Source organism: Xiphophorus maculatus, chromosome 2, assembly GCF_002775205.1.
Source record: "Xiphophorus maculatus strain JP 163 A chromosome 2, X_maculatus-5.0-male, whole genome shotgun sequence".
Taxonomy (NCBI): domain Eukaryota; kingdom Metazoa; phylum Chordata; class Actinopteri; order Cyprinodontiformes; family Poeciliidae; genus Xiphophorus; species Xiphophorus maculatus.
This window is the reverse complement of record NC_036444.1, coordinates 9,428,812-9,450,403: the sequence shown is the minus strand read 5'-3', so window position 1 is coordinate 9,450,403 and position 21,592 is coordinate 9,428,812. Positions and strand designations below refer to the sequence as shown.

Sequence of the window (21,592 nt, the reverse complement as noted above, 5' to 3'; positions counted from 1 at the left end):
TCTGACCCAGTTATTGCCAGTAGTCATATTATAACACAAACAACTATTACTTGTGTAGTTAGCTGATTCATTCTGACACAATTATGGCCATAACTTCATGCAATCTTGCAAACTACCTGTATGCCAACAATAAATACCTGCTATTTTGTTCTTTTGCAAAAAAAAAATGCAAGCACTTGTAAAGGTCTAAGGAAGGCAGTCAGCTTTTACATCTACCCTTTTCTGTATAGACCTTGAACTGGAAGGAAGCCAACCCCTAAAGAGGCTGCGATTACACTGACAGCAGTGAGAGGAAAAAAAAAAAACATAGATCCATTTCCCTTTAAAAAAAAAAGGCTGGGTCACAGCGACAGCATGGGGTCTGTTTTAGTTTCCACCTCCTACACACTCATGCATTAAATATTGTTCGACAATCACACTCTCCAGTGACTCTCTGAGCCCTTTCTTCCCACCCTCCAGCTGAACATTTCCTGGGGAATTCCAACCAGGGATGTGTTCTTTATGACACAGCAACTGCAACAGCTGAGGGGGAAAACGTTTTCTAAAGAGGAGCAAAGAAATACAATCAGGGTTTTTCTTTGCTTTTAATACAAGCAAATCAATAATTCCAGAACACATATGACAATTCTTCACATGTTGCAATACCTTCAGAGCATCTTCACGTGATGCAATTATTTTATTCAGTTTTGTCAGTATATTCAACAGTAGATTCAAAGTGTGAAAGAAGGTGTTAGATATTTTTAAAACTAATAAAAGAATGTAACAAAAAGGTTTCTTCAGTAACCCTCAAAATGATGATGTTATACAGTTTAAACAACAATTATCAACAATTATTGATTAATTATCAACAGTGAATAAAATTACTGGATTTAACCTTTCAAAAGCTTAAACAATAGTTTTCAACTTTTCTATTTTTTGCTGACCTATAAACTGACAATCTTAATCATGTGAACAACATCTAGTGATTGAAAGTTGCCTGTGGCAGTTGCACGCTGCTTTTGAGCTTGTGATATTGGTGTTTCTGTGTTCTAATTATATCTGTGTAAAGTATTTTATGAAAGGGTAGACTCATTGTAGATGCCTTTGTTTCAACCAAAGACTCATAATGAAAAATAAGTGTTGCATATGACGCCCCAATCACCAAGCATTCAAGATATCCGCAAAAATACAAATAGTGAGGGTCATTTTAAAATAGTTTTAATGTGTTAAGGACAACCATGCTTACTAGTTTTGAAGGTGTTTCAAAAGATTTTAAGTTTGCCTTTTAAATTCAGATTTAGAAACTAGCATGTCTTGAACTTAAAAACATATATTTTCTACACCAGAATTTACCATATTAACTTTTTCACAATCCATTCTTGCTTTAAAAGGCGAAACTGAATAGAATAGGCTATCATTAATTTTCCAAAATATATTGTATTGCTCATTTCAATTATCAGTCAGCATTGCGGTTACACCCCTATGTGGAAATAATAAAAAAATCTAACAAAACAAGGTGCTAATACAAACAAGACAAAACACACAGTTAGCATATGACAAGTCTAACAACAATGCACAAAGTTTCATCCAGCAATCAAAACAAGCAATCAAACCAGCTTTGTTTTCTGACAAAAAGGTAGATGTGCAGAGCAGACCTTCCTCTAAAACAACATGTAACGGCATGTTCCCTATCAGTTTGTTTGACAGAATTCCCAATTGTTTGCATTCCCGCTAAGAAAAACCATGACTATAAACTGCATCATACATACTGAAAGTAATTTAGCAAAAGTAAAAAAAAAATAAAAAAATAAAAACATTGGTGACCCCTGACTCATGGGTAATGCTCACAAGTCATGAATAAATGTCACTTGTCAACGGGTACTCAAATAGAAAATTCATAGAGCGCTGGTCCTGAACAGTCGCTAAGATTAGCATTCACATGGGTACTACCTTTATCAGATATATGGACTGTGTCTTTGTGGACTTCACAGCAGAAACAGTTTGTGTATTAACACATTAAACTAAAATAAGACATGACCAAGCATTGTGAAATGTGAAAAGGGGCGTACAAATATATAGTTCACATACTACAAAGAAACACAAGCTTATCGTCCTAAAAGGAAGCATGTGGATGACTTTATCTGGCACTCCCAGTTGCCTTACTGTGCCACTAAGTCATGCAGTTTAAGGAATTGCACTTCAGGAAGGAGTCCAGCATTAAGCATTAATAGTGTGCAACAAAATCCAGAACACTAGCTGCTGAAACAGCATCCATTGCAGCACTGCATCCAGGATCCAAATGCTCAGCTGATACATAGTGAAAAAAAACCTGACCATTGCCTCTTACTCAATTCCGCTCAATTCTCATCTCCCTTCAGTGCTCTGTCTAGGATTTTTCCCACTGAGCTCAATTTCTCCAGTTGAATTTCAACCCGGCCAATCAGTGAATAGAAAGAGGAGTTGTGAACGATGATGTCAGTTTTTGGTGCTGTTTTAAAATAGTTGTCTGCCTATAGTTGTAGTCTTAGCAATGGCAGCAGAAGACATGAACACAGCCATTCATCATTCATTCCCTGTTGGCCACACTTCCAAATATTGAATTAACAATACCCAATCATTATTGACTGGAGAGATACAGTATATATACAGTACATATACTGTATATAACATTTTTTTTTCTTTTTCAGATCACTTCTGAAAACTCAAGAGAAGGAAATGGGTGAAATTCCCAGTAGATCACCAGTTTCTAAAACACTCAAACCAGCCAGTCCAGAATCAAAAGTCACTTAAATCCCCTCTTTTACTCATTCTCATGCTCACTTCAAATGTTGAGTTGCAGCTACACAATTTTCAATTTATGTATGATTTTCTTTCCTGGCCTCTTCACCCCAGAGTAAAAGAAGATAACATTTACTCTCCTGTACCTGTTTGAATTCTCCACACATCAAAGCACTAAAACACATCCTCATGCCACATGGGCTTTTGTGTCAAGAGAGATGGCCAATATTTAGAGGACACACAACCTTCCTACAGGTTGGCATCTTTGGGGAAATCAGCAGAGTGTCCTCTTCAAACATGGAAATGCCATTCCAAAACAGTTACATATCCTTATTGGAATACATTATTAGAATTTAACATTTTTTAACCAGGATAAAATCCTAACATGACGCCCATATTTTTTATTAGTGTACAGTAAACGATCAGGGTCACATCCTGCATGCCCACTAATCTCACACACGTCAATGTCAGCTTTGATGTAGAGCTGAGCCAGATAACATTCAGGTCAAGTCCGAGTTACTGTACGGCACATTTCCATGCAGAGCGGCGCAAGGATGCTGAGGCTGGCCAGTATGTAGCTTTACTTAATCATTTAGTCTAATTGAAAGAGAAATATTTTACAAACAAGTCGCTTAATCAAACATCCATCCCCTTACCTCTCTTATCTGTCAATGTCAAAAGCAGCAAGCACATATTTTGCGAGGAAAAAAAAATCAGACTTGTCAGGCTTCTCATGACGCGTCAAATGAGACAGATTGACCGATATTAAATGCAAAAGAGGAGCGAGTTGGGAAACATCTCTCTGTTAATGTGAAAAGGTCGTCTGCAAGCTGTTAAAAATGAAATGCTGTCAGCGCTTCTGCTGAACCAACGCCGAGCGGAACGCCTCCCTGTAAGTGAGACCTCTTCGGGAGGAAGAGCACCTTTAAAGACAAACGCCAAGGTTCAAAAATGACGCCGCGAAGCGTTCCAGAGGGAAACAAACGCAAACATCTTACCTGATGACTCTCACTCCTTACAGCATGCGAGCTGGCTTGGACGTAGGCGAGGCGACACACACCACAAGCGGGTCAGCAGCACGGCTTGCCTGCCTGCCTGCCTCCTACACGGCATCAAGCCCCTCCTCGTTTATCGTACAGTGGAGAGAGATGGGGGCTAAAAATAAATAAATAACTAAACTGGATCACATATCTGTGTGACGGAGAAAAGGAAGCGGCGTCACTCTCGTCCACCTTCTCTGACTATTACACATTTTGTTGTAAGGATAAGGATGGCTTTGTGATCGCTGTTGATTCAAATGAGCTGCCGAAGATAAGATTATCCACACAAAATTTCCACGGACGCGTAAATGCACAGACACGATAGTTTGATATAACCAAATACTCTTATTTTGAAAGCGCACTGAATTTGTGCACCTATCAATAGTGTGTGAAGAGTAAAACCAGAGCCTGCCTGATGCTTGATGTGGCCTTGGGCAGACTTTGACTAGGGGGGCCCGATTACAGCCATTTACAACACTATTACTGCAATGCTAATATTTATTTTAATGTACCCATGATGCGTCATTTAAGCTTGAATTTAGCACAACCTCTTTAGTCAACAAATGCCTGCAATGATGTTGGGGTCACTCATATGTGACCCCTCACACTGCAAAATTAATCAATAAATTCAATCACCTGCCTACATTTGCCAGATGTTGGTTCATGAGGAAGGAGTTCTGCAAAGTCTGTGACTCAGTGCAATGACCTGGCATGGTTACTAACACAGTTGGGTTCATTGCTTTGTAGGCTACAAATAAAAACCTTTTTAAAATGGTTGCGTGTTTAAACTAAGCGAATACAACTACTTCAGTAAAGCTGTGTTTTTATGTGGACAATAATGTTAGTGGATGCTAACCATCACTGTGTAGGAAATAGCAAATGTAGAAGAAGCATGTGGTTCCCGGGGACCCATATTCTCCTAAATACTGCCCTGACTGTTGTGTGTGGTTCAGATTCTGACAGACTAATATCAGTCTGGGATCTTTTACAGTGTCCCTTGGGGATATTGTGTGTACTTGCTCCACCTTTTACTGTGAATGATTGTGACCAAACCATCAAACCAATGTTTTTTGCCAACCGCCAACAAAACCTAAGAAGAAGAAGAATCATCATCATCAAAGTCCATATGTTATACCAAGACTACACCCTGTTTCTGTTGTGATTTTGGAGGAGTCTGCTGCAAGCCAGATGTGAGATCAACTGTGGGTTTATAGGTACAGAAGACAAGTTGCGAAGTTGCAGCTGAATGCCTTCCATCACTATATATTTTCTCTGATGATTGCCCAGTAATTACAACTGAAAAAACAACACGTGTCTTTGATTTATGTTTTACTATTAAATTTTAATCAGAATTTCAGACTCACTTACATTTCTAACACATAATTATTAACAATATGTGAATTACAACAGCTTTATTAAGAATTTGGCAATACTGAAAAACAAAGAACATTACAGAAGTGAAAGATGTAAAACAGCTGACAGGTTGCAAATGATAAAATCAATATGGTTATTACACCGTGATATATATTTAAAAAAGAAACAAACACTATGTATGAAGATGAAGTAGTTAATGTGTACATTAATTTAGTTAATATTCCTTAGATGGTAAAATGTGGAAGTGTATGAATTTGGTTTTAACTTGTGGCAAATTCATTTAAAATTAATTATTGTTAATGGTTTTGGAGAAAACTGGGAGCCCTCCTCCTGGAGTATCTATCATCCCCACATTTTTTGTTACCTGACACCATCATTAGCAAGCAATTCATTCCTTATAGCTACTGGGAAAGTAGAGCCAAGTTTGATATTGTTTATGTTTGTTGTTTGATTTGGGAGCAGCCATCATGAATTGGCTATAATTTATTGAGGTGTGTTTGCAAACACACCTCAATAATTTGCAGTGTGCATAAATGTGACCTAAGCAGCAGCGATGATTAAACATTTACCTTTCAAAGTGTGACTGTTGGTATCAAACTGAAGATTTCCCTATATGTTGACAACTAGCATATTTGTGAAGTTGCTCAAATTTTGAAATGTTAAAAAAATAATAATAATAATAATAAATGTATAGATTTAATGTAATTATTAATCAAATTTTACCTCCCACTCTGTAAGCGCCACATTATTGCTGTTTCCTGGGCACATACTGCCACCTGAAGGAGAACTGACAGCACTTACAGCCAGGATGGACCTGTACATACGGGAGGGAAGATGGGATTTGGAAATGGGAGCGTGACATGTTTTAAGTACACATGCTAAACTGTTCATATTCTAATGTCTTATTATGATAGGGAACCTACCTTTGCTTTCTTTTAACTACTTGTACATTTTATTTTAGGCCATATAATCTTCTGATGACAACAGAAAGCAGTGAGATCTAGTAGGAAATAACATTTATTTCTATATATAAATCATAATAAGAGTAAAAGACAAATAGAATCTCTACAATTTCACTCTACATTTCTAATAATCTCATGGCCCTCTGGTTTCCAAAGAGGCTTTTAAAGTACACTTGAATTGCTGATGAGATGTGGTCAGTTAGGAAAACATTTCTGAGAAGTACCCCATTTAGAATGCCTTCCTAGTACATTGGTGCCCCTGACATCACTGTAACCCTTTACTGGATGGTGACACCTGGTAACCAAGATACTCCACTTGAACTTTGTGCTTTGCAGTGTTTACCTCTATCTTTTCTATTTATTTACAGAACAAAAATGCACTTAAATATGGTCGTGAGCTTCAGCACATGCTTATCTGTGCATGGGTGAGAATAAAAAGTTCTTTGCATAGAGACGGACTTTGTTCAAATAGAAAAAAAAACACTGCATCAGTGTGCCAGTATAAATGATAAGCTACTGCGTACAATTTTGATGATGTGCAAAATATATTATGTAAGTGTAAAACATTTAGTCCTGAAAGTAAAATGGGATTTGTGCCAATGTCCACACTCTAAAAATGATCATATGGAAACAGTCATTATCCTGTAAAATTTGTTTTATGTCTCACCAGAAGAGGGCAGCATTGACATACTTTCCAGTAAGGGCTGGAAATCTAAACAGCAACGTGTAGAAAAAAATACATTTTATCTTTTGTGATTTAGATATCCAATTAAAAACTGAAACATTTGAGTAACAGACATTTCAGCCAAATCTTTCTCTAGTTTTTCATACTGTGATCCGTGTGAGCAAAGCATTTAGTTTAAGAATATTGCCACTTGCAATGAAGATCCTTAAAAGTATAAAATGAAAACAAAAATTTAAGACTAATACATCTAATATACCTAATTCTAATACCTAATGTTTCTGCATTTAAATGATTACTGACAATATCCCTTCTTTTCAAAATGTTTCCTAATTTAAGTTTTACTGTGATTCACAATAGGTTTCGTATGTGAGCTATCGATGTCTGGAAGATTGTTATTTACTCCAGTTACACATCCTTTTACATTTATTTATATTAACAGTCATACTGTGCAGACACAGACTTATCTGTCATCTTTATGCTTTTTCTACTTTCAAGTTGGATGAGGCTGAAATCATAGTGGGATGAATCATGAGAATGTAATAGAAACATATGTTGAATATTCAAAACACATGTGGTGTGTAGGTGATGTAATGACCCAGCCTAACATTTTTTTAAAGTTAAAATTAATTTACCAAGTATGTGGCAAACAAACATGGCACCGGCTTCATTTCTAATTAAAATAGGGCAAACAAATCTTGTTATACTGCTGACTTACAAACCTGTGGATTGATGGATTAGATTTCTTACTAAATGTTATGTGGTATGTTTTTTTAAAAAAACTGTTCCAAAGTGTTATCTGAGCACACTGCTTTGTTAAAGTTCACAAAAAGAGGTTGACCGCCCTTTAAAAAGAGGAAAAAGTCACACATGAACTGGAACTCCGTCATTTGTGCAAAACTAATTGTTGCCCTTTTAGGGCCTGTCAGACTGCACAGCACAGTATCTACTACGGGACAATGAGCTTTGTTGCCATTGGGACATTTCCATGGGAACTAGCGGCAGTAAAAGGAAAGTGGGAGGATCCTGGTTAAGCTGCCAAAGGGGTGTGTGTGAGATTTATTGGTATCCTGCTTCATTTAAACCATCTTCGTGCGTCAAGCTGACAGAACCCTCCAGCTGCTGTAAAGAGAACTTCTTACTCTCTGAGCTCTAAATTTGGAGCAACCTTTTGGATTATCTTTATTTTCAAAATATAAGGTAGGAAGGCTTTTTATAGACTGTATTTAACAGTAATGTATGGTTTTGGTCACATTTGAGAGCACCTAAATAATATGTAATTCTTATTTTGCAGAGTTTCCTGCCTTCCATTAGAGGACCCATGTGGGTGGTAGAAAAGATTCGCACGTCAGTAGAAAGATCAAACCTGCCTATGCCTTCAGCAGAGCTTGGCTTCAAAATCAGTGACATCATGTTGGGAGAAAAGACGGACAAATCCAGAAGGATTTCTCACTGTCCCAACATCATCACCCCTGACAATATCCCAGAATTCTGCATCCCACCAACAATTTTATCCCTGCAGGAGACGAAGAACTCAGAGCAAAAGGGAACAGCTCGCATCAAGGCGCCTTCCTGTGAGAGGGCTAAACCAGAGGCCGAAGTAACATTTCATGAGGCGCTGCTAAATCCTCACATTATTCAGGTAGAAAGTGTGGATGAAAGCCCATGTGATGGCTGCAGTGATGAGGAGAACACTAATGCCGATCCCCGAAGCCAGGCCGCCTTGTCCCTTCCACACCTGGCAAAAACTCAGACCAGCTACGGCTTTTGCACGTTACTAGAGAGCCCCCACACCAGGAGAAAGGAGTCAATTTTCCATTCTGATCCAGGCTCCTCTCCTCTGCTGCTGCCCAGGAGCCGTTCCAGTACGTGCTCTAAACTCTCCCACTCTGCCTCACCGTCCTCTTGCCCCTCTTCATTCAGCCTCAACAGTCTGACCTCCAAGCTCTCCCCCAGGAGCTGCACCCTGAACTGGCAGGCCCCTCTGGATAGCGACACGACTTCTTCCACTGAATCATCACCTTTCAGCTCCCCGCTGCTGTCCAGGTGCCCTGCCAAGTCTTCCCTTTTCAAAGCACTGAGCCATGAACTGCTGCTTTCAAGGAACATAAGAAAAGCAATGGTGTCCAGAAACAATTCCCTATCAACAGACGAGGGCAGCTCCACAGACAACAGCCCAAATATCATGAGGAGAGCCTCTGAAGGGTTAGCTGATGGCCTGGCCAACAGCTACAGCCTGGCCCCACCCAACATCTTCCCCATGGACTTGACATTACACAGAGAGAGGGTGATGAAGGAAAGAATGGTGCCTGTAGGAAAAGATGGCAGTCTCAGACTCTCAGCAGAGTACTGTCCAGATAACCAAAGACTGCGTGTTCGGCTGATCAGCGCTGAGGGCCTTTATCCTCTTTCTGTTGATCCAAAGATTATCAACTGCAGTGTCAGCCTCTCGCTGGTCCCCGGCAAACTCCAAAAGCAGCGCAGCACGGTCATCAGAAAGAGCCGCAATCCAATATTCAATGAAGATTTCTTCTTTGACGGTATCTCGGAGGAAGATCTTAGCCAGAGATCACTTCGTTTTAAAGTGGTGAACAAAATGTGCACCCTCAAAAGAGACTATCTCCTAGGTGACTGTGATCTCCCTCTTTCAAGTATCGTAACAATGCAGGTTAATGTAGGTATTTAATGAGTTACTTTTGTGTTTGTGCTATTTATTTTACTTTTTTTACTGCATCAATTTTGTATTTATTAAATTATGAAAAACACGGAGGGTGTTTATGTTGAATCTATTTTAGAGTAGAACACAATTGTATTAATAAAAAGTATCTCTTTCTTCAACACAAAACTATAAATAATAGGAGAATTAGAATAATGAGAAAATGTTGCCTCTCTGGGTTAAGTGAAATATTTTGCAAATGTTGAGTTGATGGTTTGTTAATGAGGATGCATCACCAGCTTGTTTAGTCAGATAGCAACCATCTCATATTTCCTCTAAGCCTGTTGTTTACTTCCTGACCTTTCAAATGATTAAAATATCATGAGAAACCAGAAACCTTGCAGGGTTTTTTTATTTTATTATTATTGACTATTTATAATTTCTTAACCTTTAAAAATAGGATTTGGGTGTGTAAAACATGACTTTTGGTTATCCATGTACTGGAATATATTGCTTTGAGATAAATAAGATACTTATTCTAGTAATTTCTTAATTTTCTAAAAGTGAAATGATGCCCACAGTTTAACTAATTAAATCCATTTCACACTTATTCACCACACTCACCAGACCAACACATCCTCCACATGAGATGAGAATATCCTTCAAAAGAAACAGCTTCAATGGTAGTGACTAGTTAAAGATTAAAAAGGTTTCCCATGGCACAGAAAAGCTCTAAAAATGGACTGGCGAATGCACCAGATATGCAAAATATTTAAACAACAGTGACATACAAAAAAAAAACTAGATGCATTTGGTGAATTGATGTATTTCTACAACAATGGCAAAAATTAAATGAAGACAAAGGATGAGGGTCTTAATTTTGTGAGTAGGGTATTTTTAATCAGTCCTAAAGATCAGGTTTGAAAGGTTTCTTCATTCTTAACCATTGACGCTTGGTCTGGATCTTTAAATTATGAAAAATACAGAGGATGCTTGTGTTCTACAAGTAAAATAGTGATCTTGTGTTTTGTAATGCTAATATTGAGAAGCAATTTCTATTGAAAAAACATTTAAACATCCTACACATCTGGACAGTCCATCCTAAAACGGGGATTTTCTAGAGCTATGGAGGTGATTTATGCTGCTTAACACTTATGTGCTCACTATTGACTCGGTTGTGAAACAGCCGGTAATAAATGAAAGTTTATGACGTGAAGCCCTAGCTATCTGGTCAACCACTGATAAGATTTGAAGGGATTTGCAATAACAAATCTTAAAGCAGTAAATCCTTTTTTGTTTCCTCTCCACGTCAGTGTGACTAACATTGATAGAACATTACTATTTGGTCTGAAGTGAAAAGAAAAAAGGATAATACAAATATTTTACTGTGATTTAGCAGGATTGATCAATAAGTAAAACACAATTGTGAAGTGGAAAAAAAGGACACATGGTTTTCTAGAGGTTTGACAAATAATATGAAAAGCTTGAGTTGCATTTATACTGAGACCTTTTCACTCTGATACCCTTAAATGCTTTCAAGGTCACCTAATTAGTGAATATTTATGAAGGCCTCGGGTTAAGGCAACATTAGAGAACAAACAGCCTAATGAAGATTGGTGAAATAAGAATACATTGTGGAAAAAAACCAAAAAGGTTAGGTTATGGTTGCTTATGGGTTTAAATAGGCAGCCATGTCTTTGCAGTTTTGCAAAATTCTTTGTATTTTCAGGTATTGATGATCTCTGTCAAATCTGTAGGAAACAACTGTGTCCTCACAAACTGTTCTCCATGAATGTAAAAGCTGAAGTGGGGAAGTATGCCTGCTTAGTCTCAAATGTCCTAAAACAGTTGCCTAGTTACATTCACTCTACTTATGCCCTTTGTCCATGTTTACAATGCACATTAAGCTGGATAACATTTAGACCTACAAACATCCTTTAATACTGCGAACCTATTCCACTTCCAACTTGCATCATAACCAGTAGGTTCAATAGGTTCTTAAAATGGAAAGATAATATTTTCTTTTAATGATACGCTACCTCCTTCTCCTACCATATCACTAGTTTCCATTTTACAGCTCCCCATGTGAAACAGTTTGTTTAAACCTGCTCCCTTACCCTGGTTTCTGTTTTTTCGGGTTCCTACTTTAGTCCAAAAATGTTGATATACATAAGAAGTTATAACAGCACAATGCAAAACATGCAGTTTATGCCAGTTTATTTTGTTATGTGGCATGGATTTATTTTAACTAAGCACAACAGCTTTGTTACGAAGCCCAGATAGAACAAAGGGCTTGTCAGCAAGATCAGCAGTTAATATTATTTAATGTTAAAATCATGCAATGTAGTCATATTAAAATAGCAGTATAACTTAGGCTCCTCTGGCTGTACTTTTTTTTTACAAACATAGAATAAATATAGAAATATTTGTGTAAAGATCTTACTTTTTTACTTTCTATTCTTTCCATTTTTGTTTTGAGATTCTGAATATTCAGGCATCATTAAGTAAAGTATGGTCAACTTGATGTTTTTCTTATTTCCTTTCTCAGCTCTTTGCATGACTTTCTTCTTATTTCCAAGTCTGACACTTTCATTGGCTGTATGTGGAAAATCATCACAATTAACAGGGAAAAAAGGCTTGAACATCGTGTCTGTGTGTAATTAATCAATAGAAGTCTAAAATAGCAGCTGTAAATAAAACCTCTGCAACCAACTACTTTTAAAAATCACCTCATTGGTAAATAAAAACTACCTGTGTACATTGCTACAGTAGAACAACTGCAGCTGCTCTACCAGTGCTTTGGATTTTTTAGAGAACATGTGGTGGTGCCAGAAAATAGAGAAAATTTGATAAAACTGCAAACCTATGGTAACATAGCTCAATTGGCCTGACTTAGAGACCTTAACTCTGACAGCGCTGAAAAGATCTACTGCTCAGATGGAAAAATCTTTTGATTGGACATCTGTTAGTCATGTAGTCTACAAATCTGGTCTTGATAGAAAAGTGGGAATTTCCCTCAGCAGGGAAAAGGAAGCTATGGAGATAATGGGAAGACGGATAGAGATGAAAACTGTACAAAACATAACAAGGAAAAAAAATTCTCAGCACATTCTTTACATTTTTATTTTAAAGAAAATATTCACGTGTCACTTTCTTTCAATTCACCATTATTTCCTCCTTTCTGTTGGTTTATATCATAAAATTCTCCAAAATATAAGGTTTGTGGTTGTAATGTAACAAGAGCTGAAAAAGCTCAAGGGTTGGTAATAGGCAATATACATGCCTTGTAATTTAAATTCTTTCTTAGAACTTGTATTTATAAAAATCTGATGTCTGAACTAACCTATGTTCAAAATGCTACAGCGTAAGACATAAATGTGATTATTTGGTTCAGAGAGAATAGCTTATTCCATGATGTCAGTGGTGGTGTTCCGACTCATTGTTGTTTTAGGTACATTGTGTCACTGTTTTATGGCCCCTTTATTCAAACGAACATGGTCCTCAGTACATAACCAGTGCAAGTAATAAGGAGGCAATCTACGCTTTTGTTTTCTTTTAACTAAATCCTAACTTTCAAAATTAATAACAGGTTCTCTGAAACCAGATCAGACTGAAGCAGAAACTATCAGCCACTAAAATAAACACCGCCTAGTTCACCAAGTCTTATGATATGAATAATACATTCTCTCAAATTATTTACTTTTCTATAAATACTTAGTTAAGCAATCTAATCTATATTTTTGAAGATTGTTCATCTGCTTCATGAAACTAAATATATAAAACTAATTTGCTCTTCCAGCCTAACATATTTTCTGTACAGACATTCTCTATTTACTGTGAGAAGACCAGACTGTGGGGCTTCTGCACGTAGCAGACACATCACTTAGCCTGTGTACCTGCCCTGTGTTACACCAGCCACTCAATGACCTCAGGCACTGCATGAAGCGTGACATGTTTAGTACATAACAACCAAACATTCTGTAGCTCAGACCTCCTCACATCAGATGAGACTTATATAAACAGAACAAAGGTGTTTAGACTCACTCAACCTTGCAGAAGTGCTGAGGCTAAGTCTACTTGAAGCTGTCTGAGTGCAAGGGTGGTTAGGCAAGGAAAAGTAGTTCATCACAATTCATTAAAAATTCACATTGAATTAGTAAAGCCAAGAAGTGGTTAATAATGTTTTAAAATTAGGCTACATCAGCATTTTGTAATTTCTCTTCTCCCATTTTAAAGAAGTCACATCTGGATGGCCTAATAATATGTGATTAATGGAACCTAATGTAACACTGGCAAAGAAGATATGAAGGCAGTTTATGAACAAATTTTATGAAAAAATAGACTTTTCCAACCGAGGCTACATTCAGAAAAGTTTAACATTTGTTTTACCTAAAATGGACCTAGAGTCTCCATCTTGGAAATACTAGTTTTGAGTGATGTGTGACACAGAATTTAGTGATAGATGGAAAAGCAAATGGGATTATATGATACTCTTTTAAACTGGTTCAGATTCTGTTTGGCTCAGTGCAGTTGGTTTGTGTTATTTGGTAATTATAAAGCAGACATCCTTTGTGAGGTTCCACAAGGTTCAATTGTCAGGCCACTTTTATTCTTATTCTGACTGGAGAACTGCCACATCATTCCCCATAAGTATGCTGATTACACGTATAGTTCTTTAGTGTCACCACATTACTACTGTTCTCTACAGTCTTGTGTGTTCATAATATCCATGAAAGTACATGTTAGAACTTCCTCCAGTTTCATGTGAAAAAAGCCTGAAAATTTTTTTTGTTGCTCCAAAAAATGCATAGGTCTTTGAGCTAGGTTCAATACACACATGGCATACCAGAAACCATAATTCCTTTATGGAAGCAGACCTAAATTACAACCACAAAATATTTCTTACTAAATTATCCTAAAAATATTTTGATAATAAAGGTTTCACTGTCACTGCGATAGACTGACGACGTGTCCAGGGCGTACTCCGCCTCTTGCACGTTGACAGCTGGAGATAAGCACCAGCACCCCTCCTGACCCCAATGGGATAAGGGTGTAAGAAAATGGATGAATGAATGAATAAATGGGTGGATGGATGGATTGATGAGTTTTTACTGTCATTACATGACACAGATAAATGTGTTCATGCTTTTCAATAAGTGAGATTATTGCAATGGTGTCTTTTTCAGTCTTAATTTAAAAAAATAAATAAATCAGGCAGCTGCAATAACTGGATATGCTTTACTGGCTAACTCATTGAAAACCTGAGATGTACAGAAGCTGTCAGACTTTTTAAATAAGGCTAAACACCAATACTGTTTTCAGTTTCCATACAGGTCAAATAATAAGCGGTTTATTTATTTTTTCTTAAATAATTTACATTTCAAAATTTCTTTTGTTTATATAAGACTTAAATTTTACAATGTTTTTAAATATTTTATTTGTTAATACATTATTTTTTTTATCTGCTCATTTATTTTAATTCAGAGCACTTTAGATTATCGTTTGTATGAATGGTTCAATATAAATAAACTTGTCTTACTTTATAACCTCCCCTTCCACTCCAAGCTTCTCATTTTTCTGATCATCCTCAGGAACAGGCACATGCTGGTGTGATGGGTAATTGCATTCAGATCAACATGAGCATGGCATAATATTGTCCAAATGGCCATTACACAGTTAAGTAAACAGTCCATCATGACAGGGCTTGTCAAAGGTTTGTGTTAGTGTGTGTGTCTGTACAGTGTCTGCTTCATTTACTTAGAAACATAAGTGACGTGTTATGTAAATGTGTACAACAATTCCCACGTTGTTTTTTCTTAAAATTATATGACAGAATTGGGCAAAATCACATTCATGTTAAACATACAAAAGAGAGAAGACACTTCCTGCTTGTCATTCTGTGTTTTTCCTCATTCAGAAGCGCCTTTTACTTCCATGGCAACGAGGCCCAGCTCTGGGGGGAAACCATGGAGATCCCGCCTTTCATGTGAGAGATGCTTTTATTTCGACACGAGTTGATACAGTCTGTCCCTGTCTGTTTAATTCAGGTGCATCTTAGCCTTCGTCATGCTGCTGCTGCTAGTATACAAAGCCGGCTATCAATAGATGTGTCAAGAGCACCTTAAAAAAATAAATAAGAGGGGACTGAGAATAAAAAACGCAAAACCACACGTCATTCTGAAACACAGGGTTTTTTTTGTCTGTACGGACAGAGATTAATAGAGTTTGATATAAATGTTTACATAAAAAACACTATGGGATGTGTTTGAATGGTAAAACAATGATGGGTTGCAACACATAATCAAATAACTGCTAAAATAATCATTATATTAACATACAATAGATTAAAATGTTAAATAATAATTTTTATATTTCATAATTTTACCAAGTGTTTTTGAAAATATTGAGACATTTAAAATAATATATACATACATTTGTTTTTTTTTTAAATAATATTTTTATGGTAACAGGAAAAATGTCTTACATAGAAACTTTACTATTTACTGAAATGTAAAACATTTTCTGATATTTTGAGTTTTATTATTTTATCATACTTAAGTAAGAATAAGGAGACAAGAGCCTGCCCACTTAAAATCTATATTACACTAAGTTTGCAGCTGTACAATTTTGAAAGACCAGTGCAATTTAAAATCAATAGGGAAAATAGTCACTGTAGAACATGAGCACAGTGCATTATTTATGATATTAGAAGGGGTGCAATTAAAACATTTGGTTGGAGCTTTTCTGATAAGAGACATGGCCAATAGGTTGTATAATCCTGCCATTTAATCAGAGGTAAACATGGCTAAGTGATGGGTTTCTGTTTGCCAGATTGGTTCTCTTGGTAACTGATCAACACAAACCAAACAGATGTTCTATTTTTACACAAGGGTTTACCAAACCTTGGCACAGAGGATACACTTTACCTTGGAAAAGAAGATAGACTTAATCAGGGAATCCACCAAAAACTTATGGTTAAATAAAATACTGTTTCTAATTCTTAATTTGGCCTTTTTCAGGATCTAAGAGTTAGTTCCATCTTAGTTTTATAGACAAAATTCTGCACGGTGATGCAGTGGTTGGCACTTTAGTCTTGCAGCAAGAAAGTCCCGGGTACGACTCCTGACCAAGGGTTTATGTGAATGAAGGTTGTATGTTTTTCATATGCATGTGCTCTCAAGGTAACCAGACAGTGCAAAAACATAGTTGTTAGTTAAACTTTAAATGGTCTCTTTAAATTGTGTGTGAGTGTGCGTGCATGGTTGTTTGTTTTGTGTTGCCTTGTGATGGACTAATGGGCCAATAACTACTGAACATTTGTAATTACTACAATCATTCGATAGTGATTATTAACTGATTTCAAAATAGGTTAATGTATTACAATATTTACCTGTAATTGGTGTGTGAATCTATATATTCTAAAGCAAACAAGTGTAGCAGTGTTTTCTCTCTGCTCCTATTTTGCAACTACACACATCTCATTTTCTTTGTCTGAAGTTGCACTACAATTTACCATTCTGCCTCTAGCCTGAGGGTCTGTTTTTAAATTAAGAACCTTTTGGAGGCATCTGTTAGAATTGAGAGGCCAAAAACCTCACACTCCAATTCACCTACATAACAATTCATTCATTTGAAACTTCTTGTTAATTCTTGCCTCATTAATTTACTAAATGACTGCTATTATCCTTGTGACATTGGACTTTTAACTAATCAAGTTTTTTTCATCGCAAGACGTTCTTGAAATAATTGGACTTTATGAAGAATTAGTTTATGGTTACTTTCCATGCCACAGGATGTGTTCATTATTTGTGTCCCAGACCGCAAATTGAAGCCACATAAAAGTTGCTGACGTCTGTCTGCATGTTTATTGCCTTTGCTAAGCTGAGACATGTGTGTACTCTACATACAAAGGGCAACAAACTGAGAGCCACTATACACAACCTGAGTTTTTACTTTTAAATACTTTACAAATGATTTTAGAAAGAAAAAACAAACAACCAGGACAAAAGTTTTCTAAAGTAATATTCAGATAGTTGTATTTTTGCAGTTTCCTGGATCTGACTACCCTCAATTCTGTAAATGTCTGATTCAGTAGGGCAAGCATCCATAACACATATCTGACCAGTATATTTATGAACAATAACCATTCATTCTATTTACTGGTCTATCCATTGTTTCATTGTGTCCCTTACACAATGGAGAAAAACCTGGACTTTGATGTACAGTGCTGTTATCCTAATGTGCTGGAGTCATTTTAAATTCCTGCATAGGTCTTTGATCAAAACCTTTTCAAATACTGATTGTGAGTTTTCTTTCCTTGATTGATGAGAGTTGCAGTATTGCTTCATGTGAAGAGCAGAAAGCGATCGTGTCCAAGGCCACACAGCTAGGACATCAGCAGGTTCACAGGTTTCCCACCATGTGAGGCATCGCGTGTTGGTCCACATGTCAATTCTGTGATGCAGAAAGAGGAAGTGCGTTTTTCAGCGGTAGGCATTGGATGCAAATTACTTTATGTTTACGTGGGCTTGCAGACCACTGCTCAGGACTGTTGCAAAATGTGATATTGTCAAATGAAATTGAAAATAAAGGGAATTAAATCTGTGACAAAACTATGCAACCTTATGTACAGACTTGGTTTAAAATAGGTAAATGTTTCTGTCAAAACACTTAAACATTTTATAAAATATGTGGAAAGGTTTCTACAGAGCAGTAAGATATACATTAAGCATTTCACAAAACCATAAGGAAGACGAACTGGTGAAGTTCCAAAGAACAAAGTCTGAATTAATCCTTGCAATTTACAAAGGTTGGTAGAGTTGTGGTACTTGTGGTGCTCTGTTTGTTTTTATCTTAGCTCACTAGAAGTGTTGACAGCCATTGTGTAAGGGCAATATCATCTCACTTGGGATACAAAAAGTGAGAATGATGCATTCAAGGCTGGTGAAAAGCTGGGATATCTGAGCATATGAGGTAAGAAAGTCTTAAAAGTCAAAAACAGGCAAGCTGATCCGTGGTGTTGACCGATCCGTCTGCAGCTGGTGATTCGTGCACGCATATTTTCGGATTTGTATGCGTAGTTTATTGCTACTTGTTCAATTTGAAACGTGCAAATTCCACAAACGTTTACACGTGAATGTTGAGGTGTGCATTTCTGCATAGTGTTATACACATTTGTGAATTATGTGGTACACTTGCAAACTTTCTTACTAACTTGTGGATCATATTGATCATATTGTAGGCATTTCTCATTGCATGCTTTGTGAATGGTAAGCAATCTATGACATAGCATCAGTGTGCGCATGCGCACTGCCACAATGTAGGGCGGATTGTTGGGTAGCACATATAGTCAGAACACCGGCGTCTATCATTGCTGCTGTGAGATTTCAAGGAAAATAATAGGAAATTATGATTCAACGTTGTCAGTGGGGAACATGCAATCCCGAGAGCCATTATCCAGAGCGTTTTAGAGGGGGCAATACAACGTATTACATTCCCAAAACCCAAATGGAGTCTGGAATAACGCAAGAAATGGATGAAGGCCTTCACCCGACCACAAGTCCACTTGAATGAAACTGTGATCGACGGCAACTAACACATGTTCCTCTGCAGGAAGGTAAGTGGTAGTAAACATGCCATTTTTTTGTAATAATGACACTTATTGATAGTCAAATCGAAGATCAACAAATGAAGGTAGTTATGCTTGATTTTATGTGTGTAAATACCAACGGTAGCTCTATGGGAGCTAGAACTACATGTTACTCCATGAAAACATGCGGTAACTATTTTATTATATTTATTTTTAATCATTTTCCTGAAGGCAGATTTTCACAAGCCGTTATTATTGAAGTCATTGCTCACCCGTTTTGTACGTGCAAAAAAGCGTCCGACACAGCATTCACACTCGCATCCCATGAGACTGATCCTCCTCTGGCTGCGAAACTTGGACTTTTTACGTTGACTTCTCAATTGTTTCCCGCAAATATCCTTACAGACCCGATGTAGGACTCGTTGAAGAATTTTCTTGCCTGTCGTCTTAGCCGCAGCGTTGCTTGATAAGGTAAACATGTCTCAGGTAAGTATTGAGTTCTTCTTTTCCATTATCGCGGGAGTCTAAGCAACTTTAAGGAGCATACTGCCACCTACTGCACATGAGCGTATGGCAACACCTCACATCCATTAAATTTTAATTTTTAAATTTTGTATTAGGAACGCCTTGAATTCCACTACCATTATAACACTATTTGTCAGTGTTATAGAAATAGATCAAACCCTGGAAGTAGGTTTGCTCTACTCCCGGGGTGGAGCGGAGCTGTCCTAATGTCAGTTACGTGATCAATAATAGAAGATCAACTCTTAGATGCTTACCAAGGTTGTAAACCAACTTACCAAGGTTGTAAACCTTTTGTTCCTGGTACTTTTGTTAAAGTACCAGGAACCTTGGTAGGTTTTTTTTTTTTGTTACATTTTAACGCGCTTTTTATAACTTAAGTAGACATACAAAAAGAATATCAAGAATATCAACATCAATTGCCCAATCTGGGATACGAATAAATCTGAAGTCTGAAAATTTGGTTTTTCAATCTAAGTTTCTAATCTCTGACAAATTCCCTTTAATAGCTCTCTCCTCTAAGGCTCACAAGCACATTAAGACAGTTTCCATGTCCGGCTCCAGTGAAGTTAAAGTGCAGCCTCAGGCACCACAGCCTTTTATTTCTTCCAAAAGGAAGTGACCTGCATTGTTGGGGCGTTATTACTGGCCTGCGTTCACTCTAACACACTTTATCAGGTAGAGCAAAGTCAGACTATAACATAATTGGAACAGAGAGACCAGTTAGCGTAATTGTTGTTAAATATGGTTTCCTGTTTAGTCCTGGCTAATTATAAGTTGTTTTTGCACAATTTTTACCATTTGAGAACAATGCTAAATTCATAATGATTGTTAATTAACTTTCTAGTATTTGAGTATTTAAATTTTTTTCTTTTTCATATTTTGTGTAAAATGTGTTTTACCCACACCTCATTTTTGAACAAATCACCTAGCAAATCACATGATTGTATTTTTGAAAAATCCTTCACAACAGCCCATTTTTATAAATAAACTAGAACATTACAACTGTGGAAAATTACATTTTACATTTAATCATTGAGAAGTGTCGCCATCTGCTGGTGACGTTCTCTCAAATTATACTGAAGCATTAGCAACGGTTTTAGTGATTTGCTATAAAAAGTATTTAATTTTCTCTCTCATGAGATCAACAAACAGAAAATGTTTAATTTTCACATTTACTGCAAACAAAATCACTAAATGAAACTCATACATTCTGACATTATTAACCATGTATATCCATACTCCTTGGAAATAAGTAAATCATCTGGAATGCATCTTTATTATTAGTCTGTTTAAATAAATAAAGCTGAAATCATCTGTGCATGACCCTGCTGGTTTGATTGTACCCTGTGTGTCTCTTTACTCTTCCCTAAAGCAATTATTTATCAGTGTTTACTCGTGAATTTTTATTTTCAGGAAAGTGACATTTGTTTACAACCAATCACTAAGATGGGGCTTATGAATGTTAGGATACACAGAGAGAGAGAGACACACAGAGAAAGAGAGAGATCCTTTCTCTCACCATGCTATTTTTAGAATAGACCAATGCCTTGAGGCAAAAATCACATGAATATGGATAACATGCTCTTCTGTACAGACCGGTTTACAGCAAGAGAGCAATAATTCAGACAGACAACCTGCATGTAGTCTGTGTGATTACGATAAACAACGGACAGCTGTGGATTTGGTTATTCTTGTAATAAGACAGTAAATTATTTCAGAATAATATGTCATTAAATTGATGGGGGAAAAAATAGAATGTTTGTGATTCTTGCACAGTACATAGACCATTAATATACCAGTATTATACCAGTATTTATCTTGTCTTACTTTGATTTATATGAGGCCAAATTGTCATGCAAAACTGACTCTTTAGATATTAATAGGATTTTGACATTTTTAAAATTAAATTTGATCCAAGAAACATCTTTGTTTGGAGCATCTTATATTCATTCTCTGTGGGAACTAGCTCAGACAATAACTGCTTAAGAAGGCAGAAATAACCTACTA

The 21,592-nt window shown here is 36.8% G+C and overlaps 2 protein-coding genes across 6 annotated transcripts in view; one reads left to right on the top strand and one right to left on the bottom strand.

Moving 5' to 3' along the window:
- tln2 (talin 2) overlaps positions 1–3,960 on the bottom strand; it is a 108,776-nt gene extending 104,816 nt beyond the window's left edge. For 3 of the 5 annotated variants that reach the window (XM_023346480.1, XM_023346490.1, XM_023346496.1), the window contains exon 1: positions 3,756–3,959. The gene's annotated coding sequence lies outside the window, so the exon portion shown is untranslated. Of the gene's footprint in view, positions 1–3,413; positions 3,632–3,755 lie in introns of those variants that run through there. The other 2 variants (XM_005798236.2, XM_023346486.1) reach the window with 2 other exon arrangements.
- A 3,967-nt stretch (positions 3,961–7,927) lies between these two features.
- LOC102221634 (C2 calcium-dependent domain-containing protein 4C-like) lies at positions 7,928–9,859 on the top strand. Its single transcript, XM_023345387.1, has 2 exons — positions 7,928–8,015; positions 8,110–9,859. Exon 2 carries the CDS (start codon positions 8,137–8,139, stop codon positions 9,499–9,501), a length of 1,365 nt encoding a protein of 454 aa, XP_023201155.1. The 5' UTR covers positions 7,928–8,015; positions 8,110–8,136; the 3' UTR covers positions 9,502–9,859.
- Positions 9,860–21,592: the final 11,733 nt, after the last annotated feature.

What these genes read in the sequence shown, in the direction of transcription:
- LOC102221634 (XM_023345387.1), top strand. Translation starts at nt 8,137, where the DNA reads ATGTGGGTGGTAGAAAAGATTCGCACGTCAGTAGAAAGATCAAACCTG.